General features: G+C 42.9%; 1 protein-coding gene across 1 annotated transcript in view; it reads right to left on the bottom strand.

Annotated features, from left to right (window-relative positions):
- The window catches only part of adamts12 (ADAM metallopeptidase with thrombospondin type 1 motif, 12), a 40018-nt gene extending 17233 nt beyond the window's left edge, over nucleotides 1–22785 (bottom strand). The window contains exons 1-4 of the mRNA XM_088336789.1: nucleotides 22536–22785; nucleotides 20686–21035; nucleotides 4489–4666; nucleotides 896–1086 (exon numbers count right to left, since the gene is read on the bottom strand). Coding sequence (XP_088192915.1) covers nucleotides 896–1086; nucleotides 4489–4666; nucleotides 20686–21035; nucleotides 22536–22668 — 852 coding nt within the window. The 5' untranslated portion in view covers nucleotides 22669–22785. The remainder of the gene's footprint in view (nucleotides 1–895; nucleotides 1087–4488; nucleotides 4667–20685; nucleotides 21036–22535) is intronic.
- Nucleotides 22786–25920: the final 3135 nt, after the last annotated feature.

Below are 25920 nucleotides of genomic sequence, written 5' to 3'. Positions count from 1 at the left end.
CCTTTGCCGCCCCAAGACCACCTTTCTTTCCTAAGTCTGCCCTCCTCGTCAGTTCCGCTTTCGACCCAAGACCCAAGATACTCTCTAATCTCCCTTTCAAGGTTTTCGCCACCTCAAGACCCCTTCTCAAGATTGCCCGTCCTCAACAGTCCCAGTTTCATACTCTCTTCTCTCTAGTGAAATGTGTTTTTGTTGTTGTTAAACAGACGCCCCCTGTTGGGGTTTGATCACGACTCCCTTTTACATCTCCTTGTGTCCTGCATTTGTGTCTGTTCGACATCTTGACAACAGAACGAAACTGCCGGAACAGTTCTGCCTCTAATATTGGACAACTGCAAAGGAGCTTGCCCTTGAGGCGGATCTGCTTTTGTAATTTGGGAGATTCATTAAAAAGAGGTTTTATGGGATGGTGTTGGGATTTACCTATCAAAATTTACCAAATTGTTCGAATTAGTGATCTGACTCCATTAACCAAACACGACCTACTTTCATCCAACAATTATGCACGCTCGTTTTGAGAGAGAAAATGACCAGGAGCCGGCAACTCCACACGGGGGCGGGTTGTTTATTATTACTAACAGCAGATCTAAGTGTATCCCACAATCGTACATTGAAGCAAAGCACAGTCAGAAAATATCTTTCTTACATTTAACTGAATACATGTAACTTGTAGTCAATCGTAAAAAATCCTTTATAGTCAAATGTATAAAATCCTTTAATGGCTTTTAGAACAGCTTGGAATTTCTTATCTGAGGTTTGAGCTATCCCCTGTTCTCCTTGTAAGTTCAAAATCCATTCTCGCTTCTTTATCTTGAGTGTCTACCAAATGATAAACTTAACTGGAATGTAAATCTATATTATAGAAGCTGAACAATGACAATAATCATTGTCTTACCATGTTCATGATGGTGAAGATGTACGACTCCACGTTGTCGCTGCCGTGATACTGGATGAGTTTGGAATCGGCCACCACCATTGTCTCCACCCAACGCTCCCGGCTGACCGAGCGGCGGGACCGGGTCTGCGTTGGAGCATTCTCCCTCTCCCACTCCTCTCTTTCCTTCTCCAGCTGCACTGAATCTCCATCTGGAGCGTACGTGGAAAGATGGTCGGAAAATTATGGTCAAATTCCAGAATAATTTAAAAAAGACGAAGAAAGAAAAAGGCCAAGGCAGTTTTTTAATGAGAATTCCAACAGGATAGTGTAGATTTTCTTCTTATCTTTTGTATGTACCAAAAACGAAAATACAGCTGCAATGGACTTGAAATTGTCAAGACCAGAACGGAGACAGGACCCACTTGCGTTGCGTTTCTCACAAGTTTTATCGGAAGAAATAGCTAGGGTTGCGCCCACGATCCGGTGATTGCTGGACACAGGGAGCAGGTCGCTCGGATACTCTGATTGTGCTCCGAACGCGGAAGCGGATCTTCCGTGGCGAGCGATGGCGGTGTCGGGGAAGGAAAAACAGGTCAGTGGCCGGGACAGGAGAGCAAAAACATGGTCGGGGTCGGAAGCAAGTCGGAAGCCAGAAAAGGAGAGAAGACGTGGTCGGGGACAAAAAGAGGTCGAAAGCCGGGACGGGAGAGTACACGTGGTCAGGATCAAAAACGTGTCGAAGAAGAGGGACAGACGGGAGCAAAAAACGGGACAGGTGGGAGTCAGGGTCGAAAAAGGCTTGCCTAGTGTTAACTGAGGTTCACAGACGGACTGACAAAAAGGGACAGACAGGACTGGGTACAAGTACTGATCGAGAGCCAATCAGAGCCTGCGGCAGTTGACGCCAAAGGAGCGGGCACAGCTGAGTCACATCAGTAATGATGACAAAAAAAAAAATAATGAATGAGTGAATGTTCACTGATAGCCTTAATGAATTTCAAATGGAAGTTCGACGTCTATAACAGTTTATGGCACAGAATAAGTCAATCAAAATAAACAAAATGTAATATATATGAATCGTGAACATACAAAAGCTAAAATAACAAAGGGATGAAGGACTTAAAAAACAGAGATTTACTACTAGATTAAAAATGAGTCCTAAAAAACATGAGACTGAAGATATTTACCTCAAATGGTATATTTTACTTGCTCTATGTATGCTAACAATTCACCATGAATGCAAAAATTAATAGATTTATTGACAACATCTTGATCATGAAATGAATCTGTAACTGCTCAATCAAGTTGTCATGATTACTGATGTGGGGCACCTGAGTCTGCTCCGTTGGCGCCAACACCCGCGGACCCTGATTGGTTGCTGACCTCTTTTCAAAACCCCGCCTTCCTGTCAACATTCGTCAGATCGTCTGCAAACCTTAGCTACACGCGAGGCCAGCTCTTTTGACTCCTGACTATCCTGCCCTGTTTCCCATCTGATTCCCGTTGCCGACCTCTTTTCTGAACCCGTTTATGTTTTTGCTCCTCCGTCCCAGCCATCGACCTGCTTTTTCCTCGATCTCGACATTGCCTTCGCTCGACACGGAAGTGCCACTTCCGGGTTCCCAGCGATCTGCTACCCGTGACCGATTATTACCGGATCGTGGGTGCAAGCCCTTTCTTCTTTCTAAATAAAGCTGAGTAAAACGAACGCAATTGGGTCCCGTCTCCGTTCCTGGTCCGTGACACAAGTATTTGGATATTTTGCTAGCTAGCTTACCATTATAATTTTTACTTTTGTCATGATAGACGACATATTTTCGTGTCAAACGTCAATTTTTCTGGTCCCCTTGGCTAATTTATTTTCAGCAACTCTACTTTGCTCCGAAATTGCTGGTCTACTAGTGATTCCATGAGCCAAGAAGAGATCCGCAGGTTCGAGAGCGTTATCCATTCGGGCCCCGGTGCTGTGGAATGCTTTTCCCCCTGAGATTTGATCTGCAACCTCAGTGGAAATGTTTAAATGTAAGCTTAAAAAACACTTCTATTCTATAGCATATGAATAACCTATATTTGATGTTGAAAATATTTGTGTATTATTTGTTATTGCAATATCCATTGCTGCCTGGTCATCCTGGAAGGGGGATGACCTCATAAGCGGTCCAGTCTCAAGGTTCTTCATGTTGAGGTTTTTGATATTTTCCTTGCCCTCATGTAGGTTTTAGATCAGGGGATGGCGTAATGATAGTCTGTGGTTTGCAATAATCTGTGGTCTGTGCAGCCCTTTGAGACTCTTTGTGATTAGGGCTATACAAATTAACATGACTTGACTTGACTGGGCAGTACAGTCAGTGCTGTCACAGCAGAGCGTGTGCCGAATGAACAACATACAGCAACTAGTATTCCCAGGTAGTCTTCCTTCCGAATACTAGCCAGGCGCGACCACGCTTAGCTTACTGAGATCGGCATTCTCAGGGAGAAATGGCCGTAAACAGGTGTTATTATATCAGTGAGCAAAAAATGTTATCTTGGCCTATTTTTTGTTAATTTAAACCTATTTCATTAAAAATTGCTATCTGCAGCAAAAACACGGTAGCTTGGACTGCCATCAAGTTAAACCTTTGGCTATCTTGCTAGTTACCTTCTCAATGGTAAAAATGTGCCCCTTTTATTGTTTTTCATGATAGATGGCATATCATTTTTGTATTGAATCTAATCCATTCGTGAATTTGGGACATATTCTATGGTAAAGGTCATCATTTCAATAAATCCTTAAGCTTGGTCATGTGTGGGTTTATTATTACAGTTTCTAGGGTCTTAATTTACATTATCATCTTTAATCATTTATGTATTTTAATTTTGGCTAAATTTTTTCAGACAATGCTTTAACTATGGAAAACAAACTGACACTGTGTGGTCCAAACCAGTAAGCGCATTATCATGTATTCACATAATTTACTATGTTATTTGTATTTAGTATTTGTTAATGCAACATCCATTGCAGCCTGGACATCCTGGAAGGGGGATTACCTCATGTGTGGTCCCTTCTCAAAATCTCTTAATTTTTCTCCTTATACTGAGGTTTTTGAGTTTTTCCTTGCCTGCATGTCGGTTTCAGATCAGGGGAGGGTGTCATAATAGTCTGTGGTTTTCAGTAATCTGTGGTCTGTGCAGACCTTTGAGACTCCTTGTGATTAAGGGCTATACATATAAACATGACTTGACTAGGGTTTTGCGTTTTTCCTTCCCTTCATGTAGGTCTTAGATCAGGGGATTGTGTAATAGTCTGTAGTCTGTAACAGTCTGTGGTCTGTACAGACCTTTGAGACTTCTTGTGATTAAGGGCTATACATATAAACGTGACTTGACTAAAGTTTTGAGTTTTTCCTTGCCCGCATGTCGGTTTCAGATCAGGGAATGGTGTAATAATAATTTGTAGTTTGCAATAATCTTTGGTCTGTGCAGCCCTTTGAGACTCCTTGTGATTAAGGGCTATATAAATAAACAAGACTTATGTTCTGTTTGAAAGTCCTGGGATTTAAATAAATTGTTGATTAAATAGTGAAATTGTAATCAAAACAATTAAATATCAAAATGATCATTTGTTACTGTACCTGTTACTCCGCACGGGCCGGGTGTCCTCCTGCTCCCGGTGCTGCGTTTTTCCCGCTGGGTTACCGTGGCGACCCTGGGAAAGATGACATGCGGTTCCGGGGAACCTTCAGGGGCGTTTGGAGATTTTGGGAGCGGCTCGATGAAAAAGTGGCCCTCGGGCAGGGAGATGAAACCTCTCTGTTGCGGAGGGGGAAAAGGAAAATGATTGTGAAACGATGCTGCATAATCTGATATGTTTTTCTTTTATTGTTTTTTTGACACATTTTGCTTGCATGACACTTGTTTTACAACAAGTAGTTTACTCTGACTTAAAGAACCAACCCAAAATAAAATATCTTTGCTATTCCACAGGTGAGATAATAGACATCCCTTTCTCCCTTTTCCCCCCACAGGCAAATGTCTGGAATAAAGAGAAGACTTGCCCAGGTATGCCATGCAAGTTTGCACTGGTGCTCAAGCACTTTCTCTTTCTTCTCCTATTTTTTTTTTCTAACGCACATTAGCAAAAGTTCATAGACGCACCCTGCAGCAATAGCTAAGTGTTTGAGAAGCCGAAAAACAAAAAAATCTGGGAATTCTCCTTCCCTTGTCTTGACAATGTCTTTCACTTTTGACCCCGGATTAAAGGGGCTCTCCATTAACCTGATGTCTGAACATTCAGGTGCATGCATTTGTTTCCAAACAAGCCTGAACTGTTCAGGGACAAACTCCACCCTGCCTTTCGAGGCACTCACATGGAACATGTCCAAAACAATATTGAATGGTAGGATATCGTATGATCCGTTGGGAGTGTGGTAACAATGCCGTCTTGATAAAATGAGTCAGTCTCACATTTGATTGAGAGTTCAACAGGAAATTAACAAGAACAAAAACTCATGCATTGTGATTTTTGATTTTTCTTTTTAGTTTATCTCGCTCACAGTGGACATGCACATACGATGAATGGTAGGATATCGTATGATCCGTTGGGAGTGTGGTAAAAATGATGCCTTGACAGAATGAGTCAGTCTCCTGTTTGATTGAGAATTCGACGGGAGATTAATAAGAATAAAAACTCATGCATTGGGATTTCTGGATTTTTCTTTTTAGTTTATCTCTCTCACAGTGGACATGCACCTACGATGAATGGTAGGATATCGTATGATCCGTTGGGAGTGTGGTAAAAATGATGCCTTGACAAAATGAGTCAGTCTCCTGTTTGATTGAGAATTTAACAGGAAATTAATAAGAATAAAAACTCATGCATTGTGATTTCTGGATTTTTCTTTTTAGTTTATCTCTTTTACAGTGGACATGCACCTACGATGAATGGTAGGATATCGTAGGATATCGTATGATCCGATGGGAGTGTGGTAACAATGCCGCCTTGACAAAATGAATCACTCTCGCGTTTGATTGAGAATTCGACGGAAAATTAATACGAATAAAAACTCATGCATTGTGATTTCTGGATTTTTCTTTTTAGTTTATCTCTCCCACAGTGGAAATTAACTTAACATACACCTAACGAAAACTCAGATAATTTGGCAGAAAACGGTACAAGTGTCATGATTACTGAAGTAATTCACCTGTGCCCGCTCATTTGGCGCCAACCGCTGCGGGCTCTGATTGGCTCCCTGTCCCTACTTAATCCCAGTCCCGTCAATCCCCCGTTGTCAGTCCGTCTGCAAACCTCAGTGTATACCAAGCAAGCCTTTTTCGACCCTGACTCCCGCCTGTCCTGTTTTTGCTCCCGTTTGTGTCCGACTACGACCTGTTTTTGACCCCGACCACGTCTGCTCCCCCGTCCCGGCTTACGACCCCTCTTTGTTCCCGACTACGTCTACTCTCCCGTTCTGGCTCACGACTCGTTTCCAACCCGACCACGCCTTGCTTTCCCAGTCCCGGCTACCAACCAGTTGACAATCGTCAATCGTATAATGATGACACCACCATCACTCGCTACGGAAGATCCACTTCCATGTTCGGATCACAATCCGAGTACAAGAATGACTTGCTTCCCGCGTCCAGCGAACACCGGATCGTGGGCGCAGCCCTTCCTCTTTCCTTCAATAAAACTTTAGGTAAACGCTACGCAATTGGTTCCTGTTTCCGTTCTGGTCCTGACAACATGCAAGAACAGTCTTATTTCGCTCAAAACTGTAAATATTGTCATAGTATAAGTATTGTTAATTCTTGCATCTACAGTTTTTGGCTGGCACCTCAGTGTAGGACAGAGGTGGTCATACTTTTTCAGACGCATGCCGCATTGAGTTAAAGCATTTGGCAGAGGTGCCGTGCATGGAGGAAAAAATATACAGATTTGACTTTTTTGTATCTGCAAATAGTCTCAGATCCAATACATCGGCTAAACATGATAAAAAAGATCATGTTGAAGAGGGGTGGGCAAACATTTAGAGTCATGGGCTGCAATGGATTCAAAAAATCTGCGTATGAAAATTGATTTAAGTGATTTGATTTTTGGTGATTTACTGATGCAGAGTCTCGAATCCGATACCTTGGCAATACATGAAGAAAAACACTTTGGAACAAGGGTGGAACTAAAACCACAACAACAAAATTGTGTTCATAATACTTTATTTACGATTATATGATTTGTCATTATATTTTCATTATTTTTGTTTAGCGGGTCAGAATATTTGGCCATGTTGTCATGAACCAGAACAGGTTCAGGACCCAAACGCGTGACATTTCTCACACAAGCCTTATATTTTTCAGGAAATGGGGAGCCAGAGGCCGACGAGATTGTTATCAATTGCTCGAGTAGATATCGGACGGATGGGGTCGATACCGGACAGGATGGGACAGACAGTATTGATGATGAAACAGGATATCGAAAACAAACAGAACAAACTAGACTGGAACAAAAACTGGAGAGAATAATAAACAGGACAAAAATAGACGGGAACGAAACTGGAAACCGATAATAAACAGGACAAAAATAAATGGGAACAATACCGGGCAGGGAATACCAACAGGAAACACGACCAAGTCAAAACCCACGTGTTGCGGTGCAGAGGTTTGTTGACGGACTGGCAAAGGAAAAATTAGAGCACTGAGCTCAAATAGACGGAAAGCCAATCTGTCAATGAGCCGCAGCTGGCGCCACAAGGGCGGGGCCATTCGGGCACCATGGCAACCGTGACACGTGTGGCCATTTCTTTTCATTTGCATCTATGTCTATTATACATACAGATATCTACATGGACATGTGTGTATATGTGCATTTTACAATTGTTTATAAATAAATTAATTCAATTAAATTGGTTTTGAAATGAAAGCCGAATAATGAATTAGGTCCTTGTTTTTAAGCACTAAGTTGGATAATCTATTTATTTGCATGATTTTTTATAAATATCTTGATAAATGGAATAAATTCACGATTTAATTACATAAAAGGACAGAAAAATGTAGCTAGCTATTTGAATGTTGTCCTTGTGCGCAGTACCCATGAATGCTTCATGAAAAAATTATTTTTATGAAAGGGAAACGCGAAAGGACACTAAAGACAAGAGTGGCACTCAAATAGCAATATTTTATTTGTCAAATTTATTTTACCAATCCATCTTTGTTTGGTGAGTTGGACTAAAAACAATATCACTCGCGGGCTGTAGTTTGCACACCCCCGGGGTAGGAAGGGCCAAAAGCAGCTGTGAAAAACCAGGCCATACGCTACATCCAGCTGCTATGCAGTCTCCAGTTATGAACATTTCTGATTTCTAGGTCACCCCGACCAAATTTGTGAAGAGGGATGCGGGGATCAAGAAATTCCCCAAAGATGTTCATTCAACATTGTTTGCGAGGATATCATATTCTTTTCGGAAGAGGACGAGAGTTCCTGGAGTTCATATGGAGAAATGCAGCCCAGTTTGGAATTAGTTAACCTAACAGTTAAACTGGACTATGTAAAAAAGAAAACCTGAGTCAGCAATATTTACCATGCCATTGGGTGACCATCTTTGAATATTCTAAACTTGATGTTTTTCCCCCCAATTTTGAGCGGTACACTTTGAGACATGATTAATCAATATTTGACTACACCAGTGCTTCTCAATTATTTTCTCTCATGCCCTCCCTCGGAAGAAGAAATCCTCCAGCGCCCCCCCCCCCTTTTATTTTTTATTTTTAAGTGATCACATAGTATCAGTGGGGACAAAACAAATACTTCTCGATATTGATGGTAACACGTCTCCTTCCATCCTCCTTCGTCACATCAGCTTGATTGGGTTATAATGTATTTTTATTTGGCCTCATGCTGTTTTCTGCAAACATTTTTAATATAGCAAAGTTCCAAGGTTACAATGATGTGTTACAGGAGGAGAATTTTGTTTATCTCTTTACCCCATCTCTATTCACCTGTCCGTGTTAAATATATTTTTCCTTGGGGTCACTAGAGGGCCTGCTACACTTCGTGCCTACACTTCATATTCAATCCTTATACTCTGTACTGCAGTGCATGGAGGCTAAATGTAAGTAAATCACTGCCACTGGGAACGCCACTGCCCCCTAGTGTAGTGGTGGTACAATATCACTTTATTCTGGGAAAGTTAAAAAAGAAATTCTCCATAGTGTCATGATTACTGATGTGAATCACCTATGCCCGCTCCTTTGGCGCCAACTGCCTCGGACTCTGATTGGCTCCCTGTCCCTATTTAAACCCACTCCTATCTGTCCCCTGTTGTCAGTCCATCTGCGAACCTCAGTTAACACTAGGCAAGCCTTTTTCGACCCTGACTCCCAACTGTCATGATTATCCAAGTGGAGCCACCTGGGGTAATCATCTGGCGCGCTGGACTGCGCTTCCTGATTGGTTTATGTTCCCTTTTTAAGCACACTACGCGGAGACCTCTTCGTCGGAGGATTACTTCTGTACCCCGTATGACTCTCCCGATTACCTGTGCCTTCTTGTTTACCTGATTCTGCCTGCCTGCCTCCGATCCGACCTGCTTCCGTCCCACGCTACGATCTTCTCTCCAGTCCCGGTAAACTCGACCTGCTTCCGTCCCACGCTACGATCTTCTCTCCAGTCCCGGTAAACTCGACCTGCTTCCGTCCCACGCTACGATTGGCTACGTGTTCTGAAGTTGTCTTCACGGCGTTGCTGCTGACGTTCGACGGTCATCGCGTCTCCCGCTAACCCTGTACGCTTCCCCAAATAAAAGACTTGTAACGAACGCTCTGGGGTCTCCTGCTCTGTTCTGGTCCCCCTGACACCAACTGTTTTTTGCTCCCGTCTGTACCCTGGCTTTGACCCGTTTTTTGATCCTCACCACGTCTACTCTCCCGTCCCGGCTTTCAACCTTTTTTTGTCCTCGAACACGTCTACTCTCCTTTCCTGGCTTACAACTCGCTTACAACCCCAACCACTTTTTGCTCTCCTGTCCCGGTTACTGACCCGTTTTCCGTTCCCGACACCGCCATCGCTCGCCACGGAAGATCCACTTCCGCTTTCAGAGCGACCTGCTTCTCTCGTCCAGCAATCACCGGATCGTAGGCGCAACCCTTTCTCTTTCTTCTAATAAAACTTGTGAGAAACGCAACGTAAGTGGGTCCTGTCTCCGTTCTGGTCCTGACACAAAGCCTCGCACCCCTACTATTTGAAAACCACCGGCCTACACTAACATAATTGATTACTATGCCACAAAAAAGCTTTTTCCCAAGACAGGGAGGACAAAATCCTTGGACTGCCCTGAAGAAAATTACTTTTTTCAAAAATTAGAACCACTTATGCTCTATGTTGTTGGCTCCACTCACTGAAGCCACATTTGATATTTTGTCGCCGCCCAAAGAAAAGAAACAGAATAAGGAAGATAACCTCCAGAGAACGGCCCTTGGCTACGAGCGTGGATGGGCTCATCCACAAAGCATGTAAGCTGATACGTTCCTTGGTGAGGCTCTGCAAAACCCGCAGCCTATTCTGTTGCTCTCACACATTCTCACGTTAACAAACAACACACCCAAGATCGAAAATGTTTCCTCGTTTTTTGGTGTTTTTATCAAGTCGTAGAAAGCAAAGCAGGTGGTGGAGTGCAGGTGGGCTTAGGAGGAATGCCAAAGGGGGGCCATCCAAACACGGCTCGCTCTGCGTGATTCATATGATCTGCAAAGCCAATGTATGTTCAGGCTTGTGCATGCTTTTACACTCTTGTTCCATAAATGACTGTGTGAATATACCAAAGGTAGGTAGTAATATTAGACACATGTTTGGAGACTGTACTGTAAAGTACTGTAAAATACTGTGTCTATAATTTCATTCACTCTGTAAGACTGTTGGGAATTAATATCAAAATGTACCGTTTACCAAATTGTTTGAATTAGTTATCTAACTCCATTAACCAAACACAACCTACATCCCCCCGACAATTGATGCGCGCTCATTTCTTGAGGGAAAAGATGAACAAGAAAGCCGACATTTTCACTCGAGGGGATGTAATTTCATTAACAATTTAACTTAGTGTACTCCATTAAAAACGGCCGAATTAGTGTCGTTAGAAGCCTTTTTCTCAAGTCCTTAAGCTCTCTCCTATTGGCCATCTTCTCCCCGCATAATGGCGTGCCGACTCCCCCCATGGGCGTGCCAAGGAAGCCCCCCCTGGGCTTCACCATCTCGTCGAAGAGCCTCGCGGTGTCTGGAATACTCAAAACAACACCGAGCGTTTCTACGTCATCAGGGCCTTTCCGCGTCTGGATGTGCTGATTATCTTATCAGCCTTACATCCCGTTCCCGCCGTTACTGTGAACAACATTTTCCACCAGGGTGCCCTGACATCGCAGCACAGCCCAGCCAGTGAATATCTTTTGCATTAAATGTAATTTGTATTCGATCGTATAAAATCCTTTATAGTCAAATGTGTAAAATCCTTCAAGACCCAGGGCTGTTAAATTACAGAATTTAAGTGGTAGCAGTGTTTGTTTTTTTTTTTACTGTTTTTACATTAACACAGTAATTGTGTGCAATTGTTTGGACTCACAATAAATCTGGATTGGATATTTGTATATAAGCCCGGCCCACAGGTGTAGAACGTTTACAATATGCAAAATTTTGGCTGAGCAACAGCACTTTCCAAATTATTATTTTTTTTATGTGTCAAGACCAGAGCAGGAGGAGGACCCAGTTGCAAGTTTATTGAGATATAGAGGAAAAACAAACGTCAGCAATCCGGTGCTCGCTGGATGAGAGAAGAAAGCCGCTCACGGGATCAAAGCGTGTTCGGAATGCGGAAGTGGATCTTCCGTAGCGGGAGATCGTTGCGTGGTCAAATGGGAAAAAAACGTGTCGATAGCCAGAGCGGGGGATCAGAGCATGGTCAGTTGTCAAAAACGGGTCGTTAGCCTGGACGGGTGATCATAACTTGGTCGGTGGACAAAACGGGTTGTTAGCCGGGACGGGAGATCAGAACATGGTCGGTGGTCAGAAACGGGTCGTAGCCGCAGACAGATCGGCAGTGGCTCAGGAGGTAGAGCGCTCGTCTTGGGATCAAGAGATCGCAGTTCGAATCCCAGCTTCTCCGTGTTACATGTCGAAGTGTCCTTGGGTAAGACACTGAACCCCTAATACCCCCAATATGCAGGTTAGCGCCTTACATGGCTGCACGGCCGCTTTTGGGAAATGTGAAGCACACTGTAAAGCGCTTTGGGAAGTCTTGACTTGAAAAGCACTATATAAATGCAGATCATTTCATTTCAGATCTGTGCAGCCCTTTGAGACTCTTTGTGATTAAGGACTATACAAATAAACATGACTTGACTTTACTAGACAAACAAGGAATCAGGAACAGATGAGTGGGATACGGGTGAAAAAACGGGACCGATGAGAGTCAAAGTGCTTGCCTTGTGTAAATAGAGGTTCGCTGACGGACTGACAACAGGCAAGTGAGAGCACTCAGCTTCAATAATAAAAAGTAAAATAAATAAAAATCAGCTTAACTGTCGGTATGTGCAATATTTTCATTTTATTGTATCTATTTTATCATTTTTTGCAGTGCAATCTTAAACACTTTCTTCAAACAAAATAAGTTATTAAATATACTGTTGTACCTTGCAAGCAGATAATTAGTTTATATAAATAAATAAAAAATAGTAATCTGCTGCCACCTACTGATATGGATAAATGTTACAAGTACACAGCTGATCAGTGTAAGAAAGCAAAGATACAAAACAATGGAATCCTTATTTTTGTCATGGTAAAATTGGGTAATTTTCTGCGGTACACTACACAAGGTCTCACGGAACACCGGTTGAAAAACACTGTCTCAATGTACAGGTAAAAGCAGCATTCCAGAGATAATCACCCATTTTAAACAGCTATGGAATGGACTTGTGGGCAAGAAGTGACAAATCTCAGCAGTAATTTGAAAAGCTTTCTTGAGTGAATAATAATCAGGTTGCTGTTCTTTAACTGTAATAATAACCCAACCGTAAAACTGTTGAATCAGCTTTAGAACGTCTTGGTCGTCATAACGTCAATATTGGGTAGGTTTTGTGCTGAAAATCTGAGGATGTTTTCCTGCATGAGGGACCAGGTCCGTTGAAGGTTATCATAACACGGGACTGTGCTATAAATATGATGGCCATGAGGAACTGTTTTCGGGTGGTTTTCTACTTCTGTGCGGTAAAATGTTGGGTGACCTCGGTTTTCTTAGTAGGAAGCAGATAGGGGGGATGTGGGGGTCATGAGCTCTCTCTCTACCGGTAACCAGCACCAATCACCTTCCTGCTCTGTCACTGCACCCTGATCTGTTCCACCTGTTTGTTCTCGTTTACCACCAGCTGTTCTGTATTCCCTGCCAATCAAGCTCTGTATTTAAAGCCCTGCCTTACAGCCTACCTTTGTCAGATCGTCTGCAAAGCCTACATCCGGAACCTGTTTGTCTGTGTTTCTGACTCTGAACCTGGACCTGTTTGACCCTTCTGCCTGCTCTTCTGCCCCCAGTCTTCCAGACCTGCCACACCAACCTTGTTGCTCGGTTTCTTCTTTGTTCCATCTTTCAAGCCATAAAGCCTGAAAGGTAGTCCCAAATCTCCACTTCAAGATTTCTCTTCACTCCAAGACCCTCTCTCCCGTTTCCCCCATCCCTAAATAAACGTGATGTAATTGTGGTCCTTGTCGGTCTGATCCGTGACAGTGGGGCTCATTATACTTTTCACGGTTGCCATGGCGCCCAATTGGCCCCGCCCGGCTCCCTGTCAGTATTTAAACTCTGTCCTGTCAATCCCTGGTTGTCGATCCGTCTGCGAATCTCTGTTTTTACACGGCAAGTCCTTTTTCGCCCGTCTTATTTTTGCTTTTGTTTATCTCCCGCTACGATCTGTTTTGTTCTCAACCACGTCTGCTCTCCCGTACCGAATTACGACCTGTTTTGATCTCGACCACGTCTGTTCTTCCGTCCCGAATAACGATCCGTTTTTGATCTCGACCACGTCTGCTCTCCTTTCCTGGCTTTCAACTTGTTTCCGATCCCGACCACATTTTGCTCTTCTATCCCGGCTACTGACCCGTTTTTTCCATTCCCGACACCGCCATCGCTCGCCAAGGAAGTCCCACTTCAAGAGGGACCTGCTTCCTGCATCCAGCAATCCCCGGGTCGTGAGCGCAAACCCCTCACTCTTCTGATAAAACTTGTGAGAAACGCTACGCGAGTGGGTTCTGTTTCCGTTCTGGTCTTGACAATACTATGACATACCTTTTCCCAAGAGGACGGCGTTTACTAATAAAATTAGAAGATCGCGACGGGGGAATTCCTTTCCGCCGGTTCCAATATGATTCCCATTCATCTTTGTGTCAGAAAATACAAAATCATAATAGGCCTGAACTTGTTGCTTCTTGTTTGCGGTGTGCCTCAGGGAAAGGCCAAGCCTCAATGGGAAAAAGGGAATCTTGAATTCACACGTGTGCTCAGTAGTTGTGCTTTGCAAACAAGAAAATAATAGTAAAAATCTTGTTCGGCTAATATTTATTCGCAATTTCTTTTTTTTATATTACCATGAAATTTGCTTGTTTTTCAGTCGTCAATTTTTTTCCTATTCCACGTTTTGTTTTTTCCAGAGTAATACCGACACTGGTACATTTGTACTTTTGATAATTTAGATTGTGTGACATCAAAGTTGCTTTTTGTATATCTTACCCCGTTTGCTTATATCTTTATTTTGATTTTATTGGACAGCTGTCACACGTACATGTCTTCATTTTCTGAGATATTGGCACAACCAGGGTGGCCGATAACACTACTGTGTAAGTTAGCAGTTGCGGGTATTACTAACATCCGCATATGGCTAATGTTATTCATTTATTTACTTATTTTTTTCATTTTTTTTGTTTCATCAGAAGGACCCAAGGCGGTACCAGTGAAAGCAATACTGGCCAATATCTAATATCATTATTTTTTTTTACTTACTTACTTTATTTTATTTAAATTAGTTAATAAATATGTATATTTTTTTCTTTAAATCATACAGTGCCATAATGTGTAAATACTTTTCAGAGGCATTGTCGTAAAAATATATACCGTATATAAATTTTTTCAAACTATTCTAAAAGCTTTGGTGCTGATGATCAGTAAGTATCAAGCCTCTGGCAATGATTTGACAGGCCAGATAAAACTGCTTATTTTAAGTTTTTGTTTTTTCGGGGTATAACAATTACAGCTACCAATGTTTTTCAGACTGATATCAATACTCTTGAGCAGTTATATTGTACTCTTGACCAGTCATCAATACCAATACCAGAAATAGATACTACTCGTATTTAAACTCCCTATCTACCCCCCCCAAAAAAAGTAATCTAAAAAAATCTTAACAGTGTAGGGGTTATTGACAATTTCTAGTTCCTGAATGCAAATCTGCCACTAAAAGGGACCATATAAAGGTATTGATCCTCGTTACAAGTACCCATACTTTGATCTATGTCCTGATGACTGATGTGAGTCAGCTGTGCCCGCACATTTGTCGCCAACCGCCGCGGGTTCTGATTGGCTCCCTGTTATTATTTTCGACCGTGACTCCCACCTGTCCCGTTTTTGCTCCCGTCTGTCTGCGGCTATGACCTGTTTTGATCGTGACAACGTCTGCTCGCCCGTCCCGGCTTACGACCTCTTTTGTCCCCGACTACATCTACTCTCCCGTTCTGGCTTACAATTCGTTTCCGACCACGCCTTTCTCTCCCAGTCCCGGCTACCGACCCGTTTTTCCGTCCCTGACACCGCCATCACTCGCTACGGAATATCCACATCCGTTTTCGGAGCACAATCCGAGTACGAGAGCGACTTGCTTCCCGCGTCCAGCGAACACCGGATCGTGGGCGCAGCCCTTCCTCTTTCCTTCAATAAAACTCGTGGTAAACGTCACGCAATTGGGTCCTGTTTCCGTTCTGGTCCTGACAACCTGAGGATGGTCTTGATCTCATATTCGCCTATCCCTTACCAAAAAAATGAGATAAAAGCATTAGTTAAGCTGGACTTTTTGCTGTGTGGCTACAAAAAAAGTATTAAAAGTAGCTATGTTGGTTTTTAAAAAGGTCTGTTGATTTTTTTTCTTGATAAATATATATATAAATATATATAATATACAGGGTTGGGTAGGGCTACTTTAACTGGATTACTTTCAATTACTTTTGGATTACTCCAATACCAAATATGCTAATAAAAGACAAAAGAAACTAAATATGAATAAAATTACTAAATTTTGTGCAGGCTTGGGGAGTAACTGAATACATGGAACGGCAAAAAAGATGTTGGCAAGCTGTTTGGATTTATTTTCATTTTGTTTCTGTCGCATTTTATGTTAGTTTTGCCGGAGATCAAAGAGATCAAAGCCAGGAGAGAAAGCTTACCACGTGTTGTGGGTCATAATTTTATTCATATTTAGTTTATTTTGTCTTTTATTACCATATTTGGTATTGGAGTAATCCAAAAGTAATTGAAAGTAATCAAGTTAAAGTAACCCTACCCAACCCTGATAATATACATCAGGGGCGTCAAACTTATTTTAACTCGGTGGCGACACAATAGAACAAACATTCTGTCGGGGGCCGGACTAGTAGATTAAAGGGAAAGAAAAAGAGAGATAAATAAAGGAGAAAGGGGGATGGAAAAGTAGAGAGGGCGGGACCAAGAAAGAAAGAGAGAGAAAGGGAGAGAGCGTGAGAAACAAAACAAAAAGTCATGAGAGGGGGAAAAGAAAGGGAGAGGAAGAAAGAAATCAAAAGAAATAGATAGACAGAAGGACGGAAAAGAAAGCGCGAAGGGTATGAAGAGAGAGAGAGAAAAGGACAAAAGGAAGTTAGATCAAAAGAGGTTAAAAGACACAGAGAGAAAGAGACAAAGAGCAACAAAGGAAGAGAAAAAGAGAGACACAGAGAGTGAAAGAGACAGACAGAGTGGAAGAAAAGGGGTGGAAAAGAAAGACAAAGAAAGAGAGAGAATGAGAGGGAGAGGAAGAGAGAGAGAGAGAAATACAAGTACAGTGTCTTTGTTCGAGGCACCTGGCTTTGGCAACATCAAGTTGACATATTTCAACCTGCAGCTTGTTTTTCTCTTGCGCTTCTCTGAGTGTTGTCTCGCGGGCCGGATTTAATCCCTTAGCGGGCCTGATCTGGCCCGCGGGCCGCCTATTTGACTCCTGTGATATACATGTTAGAATGCAAAGCAGTACTACTTTTGTTTTTTCCGAGGCTAGAGTTGGAAAGCTTCCCAGCCCACATCTGCCTATAAAGTGGACTCTGGGGTTTTTACAAACTGCAAACCTTCTACCACAATGAAAATTCTGGATAATATATCAGAACGAGCTTCCTGGAGTTCAGGGGAAGGGGGGTGGCGCAACGCTAGAATTCCATCACGATACAAGTTTTGAGTGACAGGAATCTGGCCAGGACTACCGGGGAGTGTCCAAATAGGTCAGTTGTAAATTACGCCGTAGGGGGACAGGGTGTCATCAATTTGGCTGGGCTCTGTAGTTAGATGCAAGAAGTGAGCATCGTTAGCACTTGTTGATGGACACCGTGAAACCATCCTGTTACAACATCAGTGTTATTTCTAATTGTACGGTGTTTTGCCAGTCGTAAAACGCTCCTCGTGGCTCGGTGGTGTAACGTGAGGATGCTTTGCCGTCCAGGCGACAACTGCAGTGGATGCTTGCTCCAATACCATACACCTCTTTGTGCCAAATTTAGCCCTCCAAACTTCTAAAAACATGCCCCGACTGAAGACGTCCCCCGGGGGACGACAACAGGAAGGGCAGCACACTATTCCGGGTTTCAATAGCAGGGAAACGCGAAGAAGAGAGGAAAGGGTCTCATGGTGAGCTGAGCGGGAGCTGCAGCAGTCATCAGCGAGCTTCAGGGAGTCTTTGAAAGGCAAACTAAGAGACGACATTTTCAGATGATACTTGGAGCTTTTATCTCATAGCGTGTCTGATCTGGGAAGATCCAAACAAGACTATAATGACGACAACATGAGTATTTGAACACCCTGCTATTTTGCTATTTCTCCCACTTATAAATCATGGAGGGGTCTGAAATATTTATTGTATGTGCATGTCCACTGTGAGGGAGATAAACTAAAAAGAAAAATCCAGAAATATCACAATGCATGATTTTTTTAAATTATTTTTTGTGTGGTATACAGTAATCCCTCGGTTATCGCGGGTAATGAGGACCAAAACCACCCGCGAAAAGTGAAAATCCACGAAGTAGCGACGCCCCTTCAAAAATGTTTTTTTTTTCTTTTAAAATTTATTTTATTTTAATATTATTATTATTTTTAGACACGGTTAATGAGGACCAAAATCACCCGTGAAAAGTGAAAATCTGCGAAGTAGCGACTCCCCTTCAAAAATGCTTAAAAATTTTTAAAAAATAAAAATTTGTTTTTTTCATCATCTCATCATCTCATCAGCTGCACCGCTTATCCTCAGTAGGGTCACGGGGGTGCTGAAGCCCATCCCAGCAATCATCGGGCAGTGGGCAGGGGACACCCTGAACTGGTTGCCAGCCAGTGTTTTTTTGTTTTTTTTTAATTATTATTATTATTATTATTATTATTTTTAGACCCGCGAAGCTCTGAACCCGCAAACGTGGAACCGCGAAGTAGCGAGGTCCCACTGTAGCTCCCAAAAAGTATTTGAACACCTGAAAAAAATGAATGTTAATATTTGCTACAGTAGCCTTTGTCCTGTGTATCTCATCTCATCTCATTAGCCGCACCGCTTATCCTCATTAGGGTCGCGGGGGGGCTGGAGCCCATCCCAGCTATCTTCGGGCAGGGGGCAGGGGACACCCTGAACTGGTTGCCAGCCAGTTGCAGGGCACACAGGGACAGACAATTCACTCCCTCATTCAGACCCAGGGACAATTTGGACCTGACATGCATAGTTTTGGAATGTGGGAGCAAACCAGAATGCCCAAAGGAAACCCACGCAAGCGAGAACATGCAAACTCCGCCGTATATGTACATATGTATATATACACATAAATTACCTGCTCTATTAGCAGATTGTTTAATTTTAAGGCTTACTTTTGTTTAAATGCTTTACCATAGTTTTTTTTTTACCCTGACTCCCGCCTGTCCCGTTTTTGCTCGTGTTTGTCTCCGGCTACGACCTGTTTGGATCCTGACCACGTCTGCTCCCCCGTCCCGCCTTACGACCCCTTTTTGTTCCCGATGACGTGTCCTCTCCCGTGCTTACGACTCGTTTCCGACCCCGATCACGTCCCGGCTACCGACCAGTTTTCCACCCCTGAACCCGCCATCGCTCACGACGGAAGATCCACTTCCGTGTTGGGATCACAATCGCGGGTTATGATTGGCTCCCTGTTATTATTTGAAGCCAGTCCTGTCTGTCCCCTGTTGTCAGTCCGTCTGCAAACCTCATTATATACTAGGCAAGCCTTTTCGACCGTGACTCCCACCTGTCTCGTTTTTGCTCCCGTCTATTTTGATCGTGACAACGTCTGCTCTCCCGTCCCGGCTTACGACCTCTTTTTTCCCCGACTATGTCTACTCTCCCATTCTGGCTTACGACTCGTTTCCAACCCCGATCACGTCTTGCTCTCCCAGTCCCGGCTACCGACCAGTTTTACGCCCCTCCCGACGGAAGATCCACTTCCGTGTTGGGATCACAATCCAAGTACGAGAGCGACTTGCTTCCCGGGCCCAGTGAACACCGGATCGTGGGCGCAGCCCTTCCTCTCTCTTTCAATAAAACTTGTGGTAAACATCACGCAAGTGGGCCCTGTTTCCGTTCTGATCTTGACAGAAACATGCTAACTGGAAACGATCGCGATGAAAAGGTGAGGTAACAGCATGCTGTGTAAACGGCACAGCAGCGCTTTTTCACAAGACCCTGCGAGTCAAATAAAAATGCTACAAAGGCGAGCTACGAGGTCGCCACGCTGATCACCAAGCTATGCAAACCTTTCACAGTGGGTGAATGTATTAACAACTGTTCAAGGAATGAAAGGTTATAGAGTCGGCCCTCACGCATTTTTAGCTTACCAAATCTGTCCCGCTTTCGGAAAAGTTTGGACACCCCTGATCCAGAGTATGTGCAAACTTCACACATGAGGTGTCATGATTACTAAGTCAGATCACCGGGAGCAATCATGTGGCGCCTGGGTGGGCGCCTTCTGATTGGGCGATAACGGATAATGGATAATTAATGAAGAAAATAGAACAATAAACCTTACAAAAGCCCCCCCCCATCCCCCCCACCCCTTCTGATTGGCTGGCACTTCTCTCTTAAGCGCGCTGCGTCCAGAGAGCAGTGTCAGAGTGTACATTTTGTAACTCTGTGTGTTTCTCCTGATCCCGTTCATTTAGACCTCTGCTTACCCGATTTCTGCCTGCCCTCCGATCCGACCTGTTTACGTCCCACGCATTGATCTGCTCTCCAGCCCCAGTAAACACGACCTGCCTGACATCCGCACTACGATTCCGGACTCGTTCGGAAGTTATCTCCCCGGCGTCGTTGCTGACGGCCATCACGTCTCCAGCAAGCCCTGAACGCTTCCTTAATAAAAGACCTTAACGAATGCTCTGGGGTCCACTGGTCTGTTCTGGTTTCCTGATATAAGGTACAAGATTCAAACCCAGAACTTCAAAAAATCGATGCAAACATGTCGAACACTAGTACAACCATTTAGCCAAATCAAAAGCTAGAAATCTTAAGGGCTACTGTGCAAATGTCGCTATGATATCCCTTACCAGTCCGTCACACGTGCTGATGGCAGCAGTCCCCTTCACTCCAGAGACCTCCACAGTACCAAGAAGGTGGCAGGACGATCCAACGGGGGTCCGCTGGCTTTCTGTCCGGTTGGCGGCCCCGTTGCGCCTCTCCAGAACGTAACCGCCCGAAAAGAGTTGCCGGTTCTCCGTTAAATTGAGTGTCAGGGCTCGTCCGGTGTAGTTGATTTTGTAGTAAACCGGCCCGACGGGGCCGAGGTCTCTCCTGACTCGTCCACCCTTGAAGTGGTGAGACAAGGAATGGCTGAGGAATTGTCCGTAAGCGTCGGTTCTCACCGGATGGATTACGGACCTCGGCTGAGGTGCACCACCTGCATAAAAGAAAGTAAAGTTTTGTAAGTGTCATGTCCTGCACAGTTGTCATGGCGCCCAGCTGGCCCCGCCCCTTGACACCGGCTGAGACGCATTGACTGATTGCTTTTGGAGTACTTAAACGCTCCTTTTAGGACTGCCCGTTGCCAGACCATTGCTTTACCTTGTAGAAGACCTGTTCATGCATATTTGATCCGAGTAATGCCTAGTTTGTAATTTTGATTGCCTTTGAACCTGTTTTGTTTTGTTTCTGGTCCGTTTGTGTGTTTTCTTTCCTAAATTAAAGTAACAGATCGTCTACGCATATGAGTTCCGACTTCATACTTCCCGGTCCGTTTCGTGACAGTAAGAGGTTTAATAGAGCCTACTATAAAAACTGTGTCAAATTTATCTTTTGAATCATGTTTTCTACATTTTGAGTCGGTACCTCGATGTAGCACCAGAAATGCAACAATGATCTGATTCATCATAGAGCTTCACCTCAAGGTCACGGTAGGAATAAGATTATTCCTTTGTTCTTGACTGTGTATTGCTGAAGTTTGAGAACCAACATGTGCTTTATTGCACAAACTCATAGATTTGGGCCTCTAACCTGAAAAACCTCGAAGTTGTGTTTTCTTTGTTTATGTTATGATCCCTTTTTTCATTTACTTGAACTGTCATTGAAATTTAAAGTTAGGCATTAAGATACATTGACAAATCATGACAGTTGTTTTAACAAATTTTTAATAAATACGACGTTGCTACGGTTACTCAGTACTTGACTAATTTTTTCACCAAGTACTTTTTTACTTTTTTACTCTTTTACTTCTAACTTAAGTAATATTATTCTGAAGCAACAGTATTCTTATTTGAGTAAAACCTTTGACTATTTTACCCACCTGTTTTCTTTTCATTTTATTCTTGCACCAGCACACATGACCTTGCTCATTACTGCCATTAACTTACATTAAAATCTTAGTTCACTTGGACTTCAATTTAAAGAACCGGATCAAGGCACTCATATGGTAGCCACCTAAAAATAGCTGTAGACAGGTTCTGAAAATAGTTCACCGGTGATGGGTCATCGGGATTTTCTAGAAAATGTTATGCATAACTGGCATGATATTTTAGTGGTTGGAACTATTTTATCTCTACTTCTAAAATTCACAACCTGGGTATAACATAGTAATAACATGGTAATAACATGGTAATAACACGATAAGTCGTTATTTTAGAAACATGTATCAAACTGGTACCTCTTTGCATCAAAAGGTAACAAAAAGTGACTCGGTTTTAAAAAGGTTGGTGACCCCTGTAATAAAACTATCAACAATGACAGGATTCCCTCAGTACTGTGCATTAATCTGAATACAAATCTTACGAGAAAAACACCTAGATTTAATGATGGAACATCCTCCTTTGGCCTTCAAGGTTCAAAGTTGGGTGAGTCAAAGCTTACCTGTAGTCTAAGAGTTGGAGGCATATTAAGTTATAGTGTGAATGAGCTGAGCACTGACCTTGTCCAGCAAAGAGTGAGATGTTCAAATCTTCATGGCTGCCTGCCAAGGAGAAAACAAAGTGCTGCAGAATCAGCAGCAGCAGCGAAGGCAGCTGCAGAAGAACAACCGTGCGCTCCTGCGACCATGGCATTGTATCATGGAAGCAAATTCCAAGCTGTGGAGAAGCAGTCCACGGGGAGCCCACTACACTGACAGTCTCATGACATAGACAGGACTATGGAGGAGGAGAAAGAGTATGTCCTGCCTCATCGGGAGAATCCAGCGATTCTGTGCCGGTGAGGAGAAAGCCGAGGATCTGGAGAAGAGGGAGGGAGGTAGGAAGAGGGAGGGAGGGGTTTTTCAGCTTCAACCGGTGTCTGCTTTCCTTCTCAGAGGAGCAATGTGGAGAAGGAGGAACAGGCTCCATTGGTTCTTGGGCTGAAACCCTGCCTCAACTTGCAGCTGGACCAGATTCAGACTCACTGCCAAGCGAAATGAGGCCAATTGTTTACACTATTTGCTACTTTTTACCGCTGATGATGACAATATTGAACTTCTATTTAATATGACTATTCACTATCCCTTTTTCTCAGAATTATACTACTCAACTCTTGGTTATCATTATTGGCCTGTTTTAAGGTGATATAATTGTTTTAAGTTGCATTGGAGGCCAATGTTAGTGTTAGGTGCCTCAGGAATGAAATAAAAAAGAAGGAAAAAAATTTCACGAATTCCATACAATTTCAAAGGGAATACTATGTTCGAATTCAAAGCTTAAATTCCAGAGTCTCAGGAGAAAGGACACTTCTCACACTTGCTTCGGTATTTTCCCTTTTTTCACTTTTATTTATGTTAGCGAGTAAGAAAGAGAAAAATTGGAAAGGAAGAAAAACTCGGAAACTGTATATATCGTGATTCAAACAATGTGATTGTTATAAGGATATACCTGCTCATCTTTTGTGTCTTGTGGGTGCAGAGGTTTGTTGACGAACTGACAAAGGGTGAGTGAGAGCACTGAGCTTAAAAAGGAGGTAAGCCAATCTGTCAACGAGCCGCAGCTGGAGCCAAACGGGCGGGGCCAATTGGGTGCCATGGGCAACCGTGACAGAAAAGTGTTTAGACTGTCTTGCCGAGATGACCGCCAGCTTTTTCCTGTCAGCCCTTTTTTTCTATTTTCTCAATTGTTCTTTAAAGTTGTTGATTTGAATTTCAGTTTAACCTTGTATTTTGATTAACACAGGAAAGAATTAAAAATAACATGTGAAAAGGTATTCTAATTGAAATTATAAGCATTTTGTGGGGGTGGCAGGAGTATTTGTGGTATCGGTATCAAACATTGGTATTGATGGCTACTGAAGAGTTCAAATCTGGGTATTGGGATTAAAGAGTTACATTGAACATCCATACTCCAAATTATAACTGTAAAAAATATGTGATACAGAAATAAAATGTGATTTCATCATGGTTTATCATGGAAAAAGTATACAAAGTTACCACGGAATCCAGTAAGGTGCACCAGGGTTGTGTTAGTGTAGCATTAACCCAGAAAGATATAAATGACCCACTCCCCTATCCACATATTTTATTTCTGACAGTATAAAAGCATAAACCGCATTTCCCCCGCGAAGGAAATGTCAAACAACAGATAACTCAACGCAAACACATGCAGGGATTTTATCTGGGGGGTGAACTGCAATTTTTGAGTCATGTTTACCCTTTCCACGTGCTTTATTTTTTTCTTCCTGGGGGAACCAAATTAAAAAGGGGATTGTTAGTTATTTTTGTAACAACGAGACTTAGGGTGAGAGTAGTAAAGTGTCGGGGCACTGTTGCCTATTATAAACAACGAATATAGTCTTCTCGAGGTCATCAAATGACCCCTTCCTTCCTGGCCATAAACAACGAGAAAAACAACAAACCCAACATCCAACCAGTGCATGTTGCATGTTGAGGTTGTCCTTATTATTGTTTTCTTGTTTGAAACAGTACTGCTTTGAGATAGTATCAATATTTCTCATTTCTTAATCCATTTTATGGTATGATCATGAAATAGCACCACTCCACCGTACGACCAATAACCTGATAATATTTCCCTCACGGTGCTTTTGAAATGTTCCTATTTTAAACCTCTGTCCTCTACCCCTTATGGACACAGACCCCCTTAAAGCCCCGTTACAGTAATGTGCAGCAGACTGTAAAATGTTTCAACCTGAGAAATAATCGGAGAGCTTTTGTTCGTCTTAGGTGGGACGGAGTGAACCCGAACTCCCCCGCAAAGAGTTTGTGGCCGCATTCCACATCAAGGGGTCTTTGTTTTGTGGTGAGTAACATGTCTGGGTGGTTTGGCCCATTTCTTCAAGGTCAGAACTTCCTGAGTCAAGGCCGGGAGAACAGAAGCTGTGATATTACGTAAAAGCGAGTCATTTTATACTTTTAGTGTGGTGCACAGCTGTTCTTTTGTAAAGACTAAAATTTGAATTTAAAAAAATATTATTGATACAGTTTTGGGCTGCAGTGACTGGTTACAGAGTATTAAGTTGGGTCAAGACAAGTCATGTTTATTTGTATAGCCCTTAATTACGAGAAGACTCAAATGGCTGAACAAACTACAGGCTACTATTATACCATCCCCTAATCTAAAACCTTACATGAGGGCAGAGAAAAATTCAAAAATCACAGCATGAGTAAAATGAACAGACATGAAATGTAGGTAATAACAGACTGTCGGGTTGACAGCTTTCTGAGGTCAACTTCATTCATATGCTATTGATAAGTGTGTTTTAAGCCTAGATTCAAACACTTCCACTGAGGTTGCAGATCAAATTTCAGAGGACAGAGCATTCCACAGGGCTGGGACCTGAATGGAGAACGCTCTCAAACCTGCACATTTCTTCTTGGCTCTTGGGATCACTAGTTGACCTGTGTTTTCCAGACGACGGCTCTGAGCAGGAAAATAGGAGGAAAATAAATATGAAATACGTGAGGGGGTACATCCACGCAAAATTTTGTATAAAAACAACAGAACCTTAAATTCACATTTTAAACAGACATGGAGCCTGTGCAGGTTAGCCAAAATTGGGGTAATGTCATCAAACTTTCTTGTCTTAGTTAAAAATGTCATGATTTTCCAATTGCCCTCACCTGCGCTCCGTCGTTCAGCCCCAGCTACCACTCGTTCCCTAATTAGTCCTCCTCCTATTTAAACTCGTCATTCTCATTCACTCCTTGTCAGTCTGTCTGCGAACCTCAGCGCATGCAAGGCAAGCACTTTTGACTCTGGCTCCCGTTTCGATCCCGACCTGTTTCCTGTATCGATCCCCGATCTTAGCTCTGTTCCCCTGTCCCGGCTACCCGTATCCTGATTCTGTTTCTTGTATTGTTGTGGAAAATAGACTTGCATTTG

This window comes from Urocampus carinirostris, chromosome 5, assembly GCF_059441175.1.
Source record: "Urocampus carinirostris isolate Australia breed hairy pipefish chromosome 5, RoL_Ucar_1.0, whole genome shotgun sequence".
NCBI classification, from domain to species: Eukaryota; Metazoa; Chordata; class Actinopteri; order Syngnathiformes; family Syngnathidae; genus Urocampus; species Urocampus carinirostris.
The sequence above is the reverse complement of the archived record's forward strand: the minus strand, read 5'-3'. Positions and strand labels throughout refer to the sequence as shown.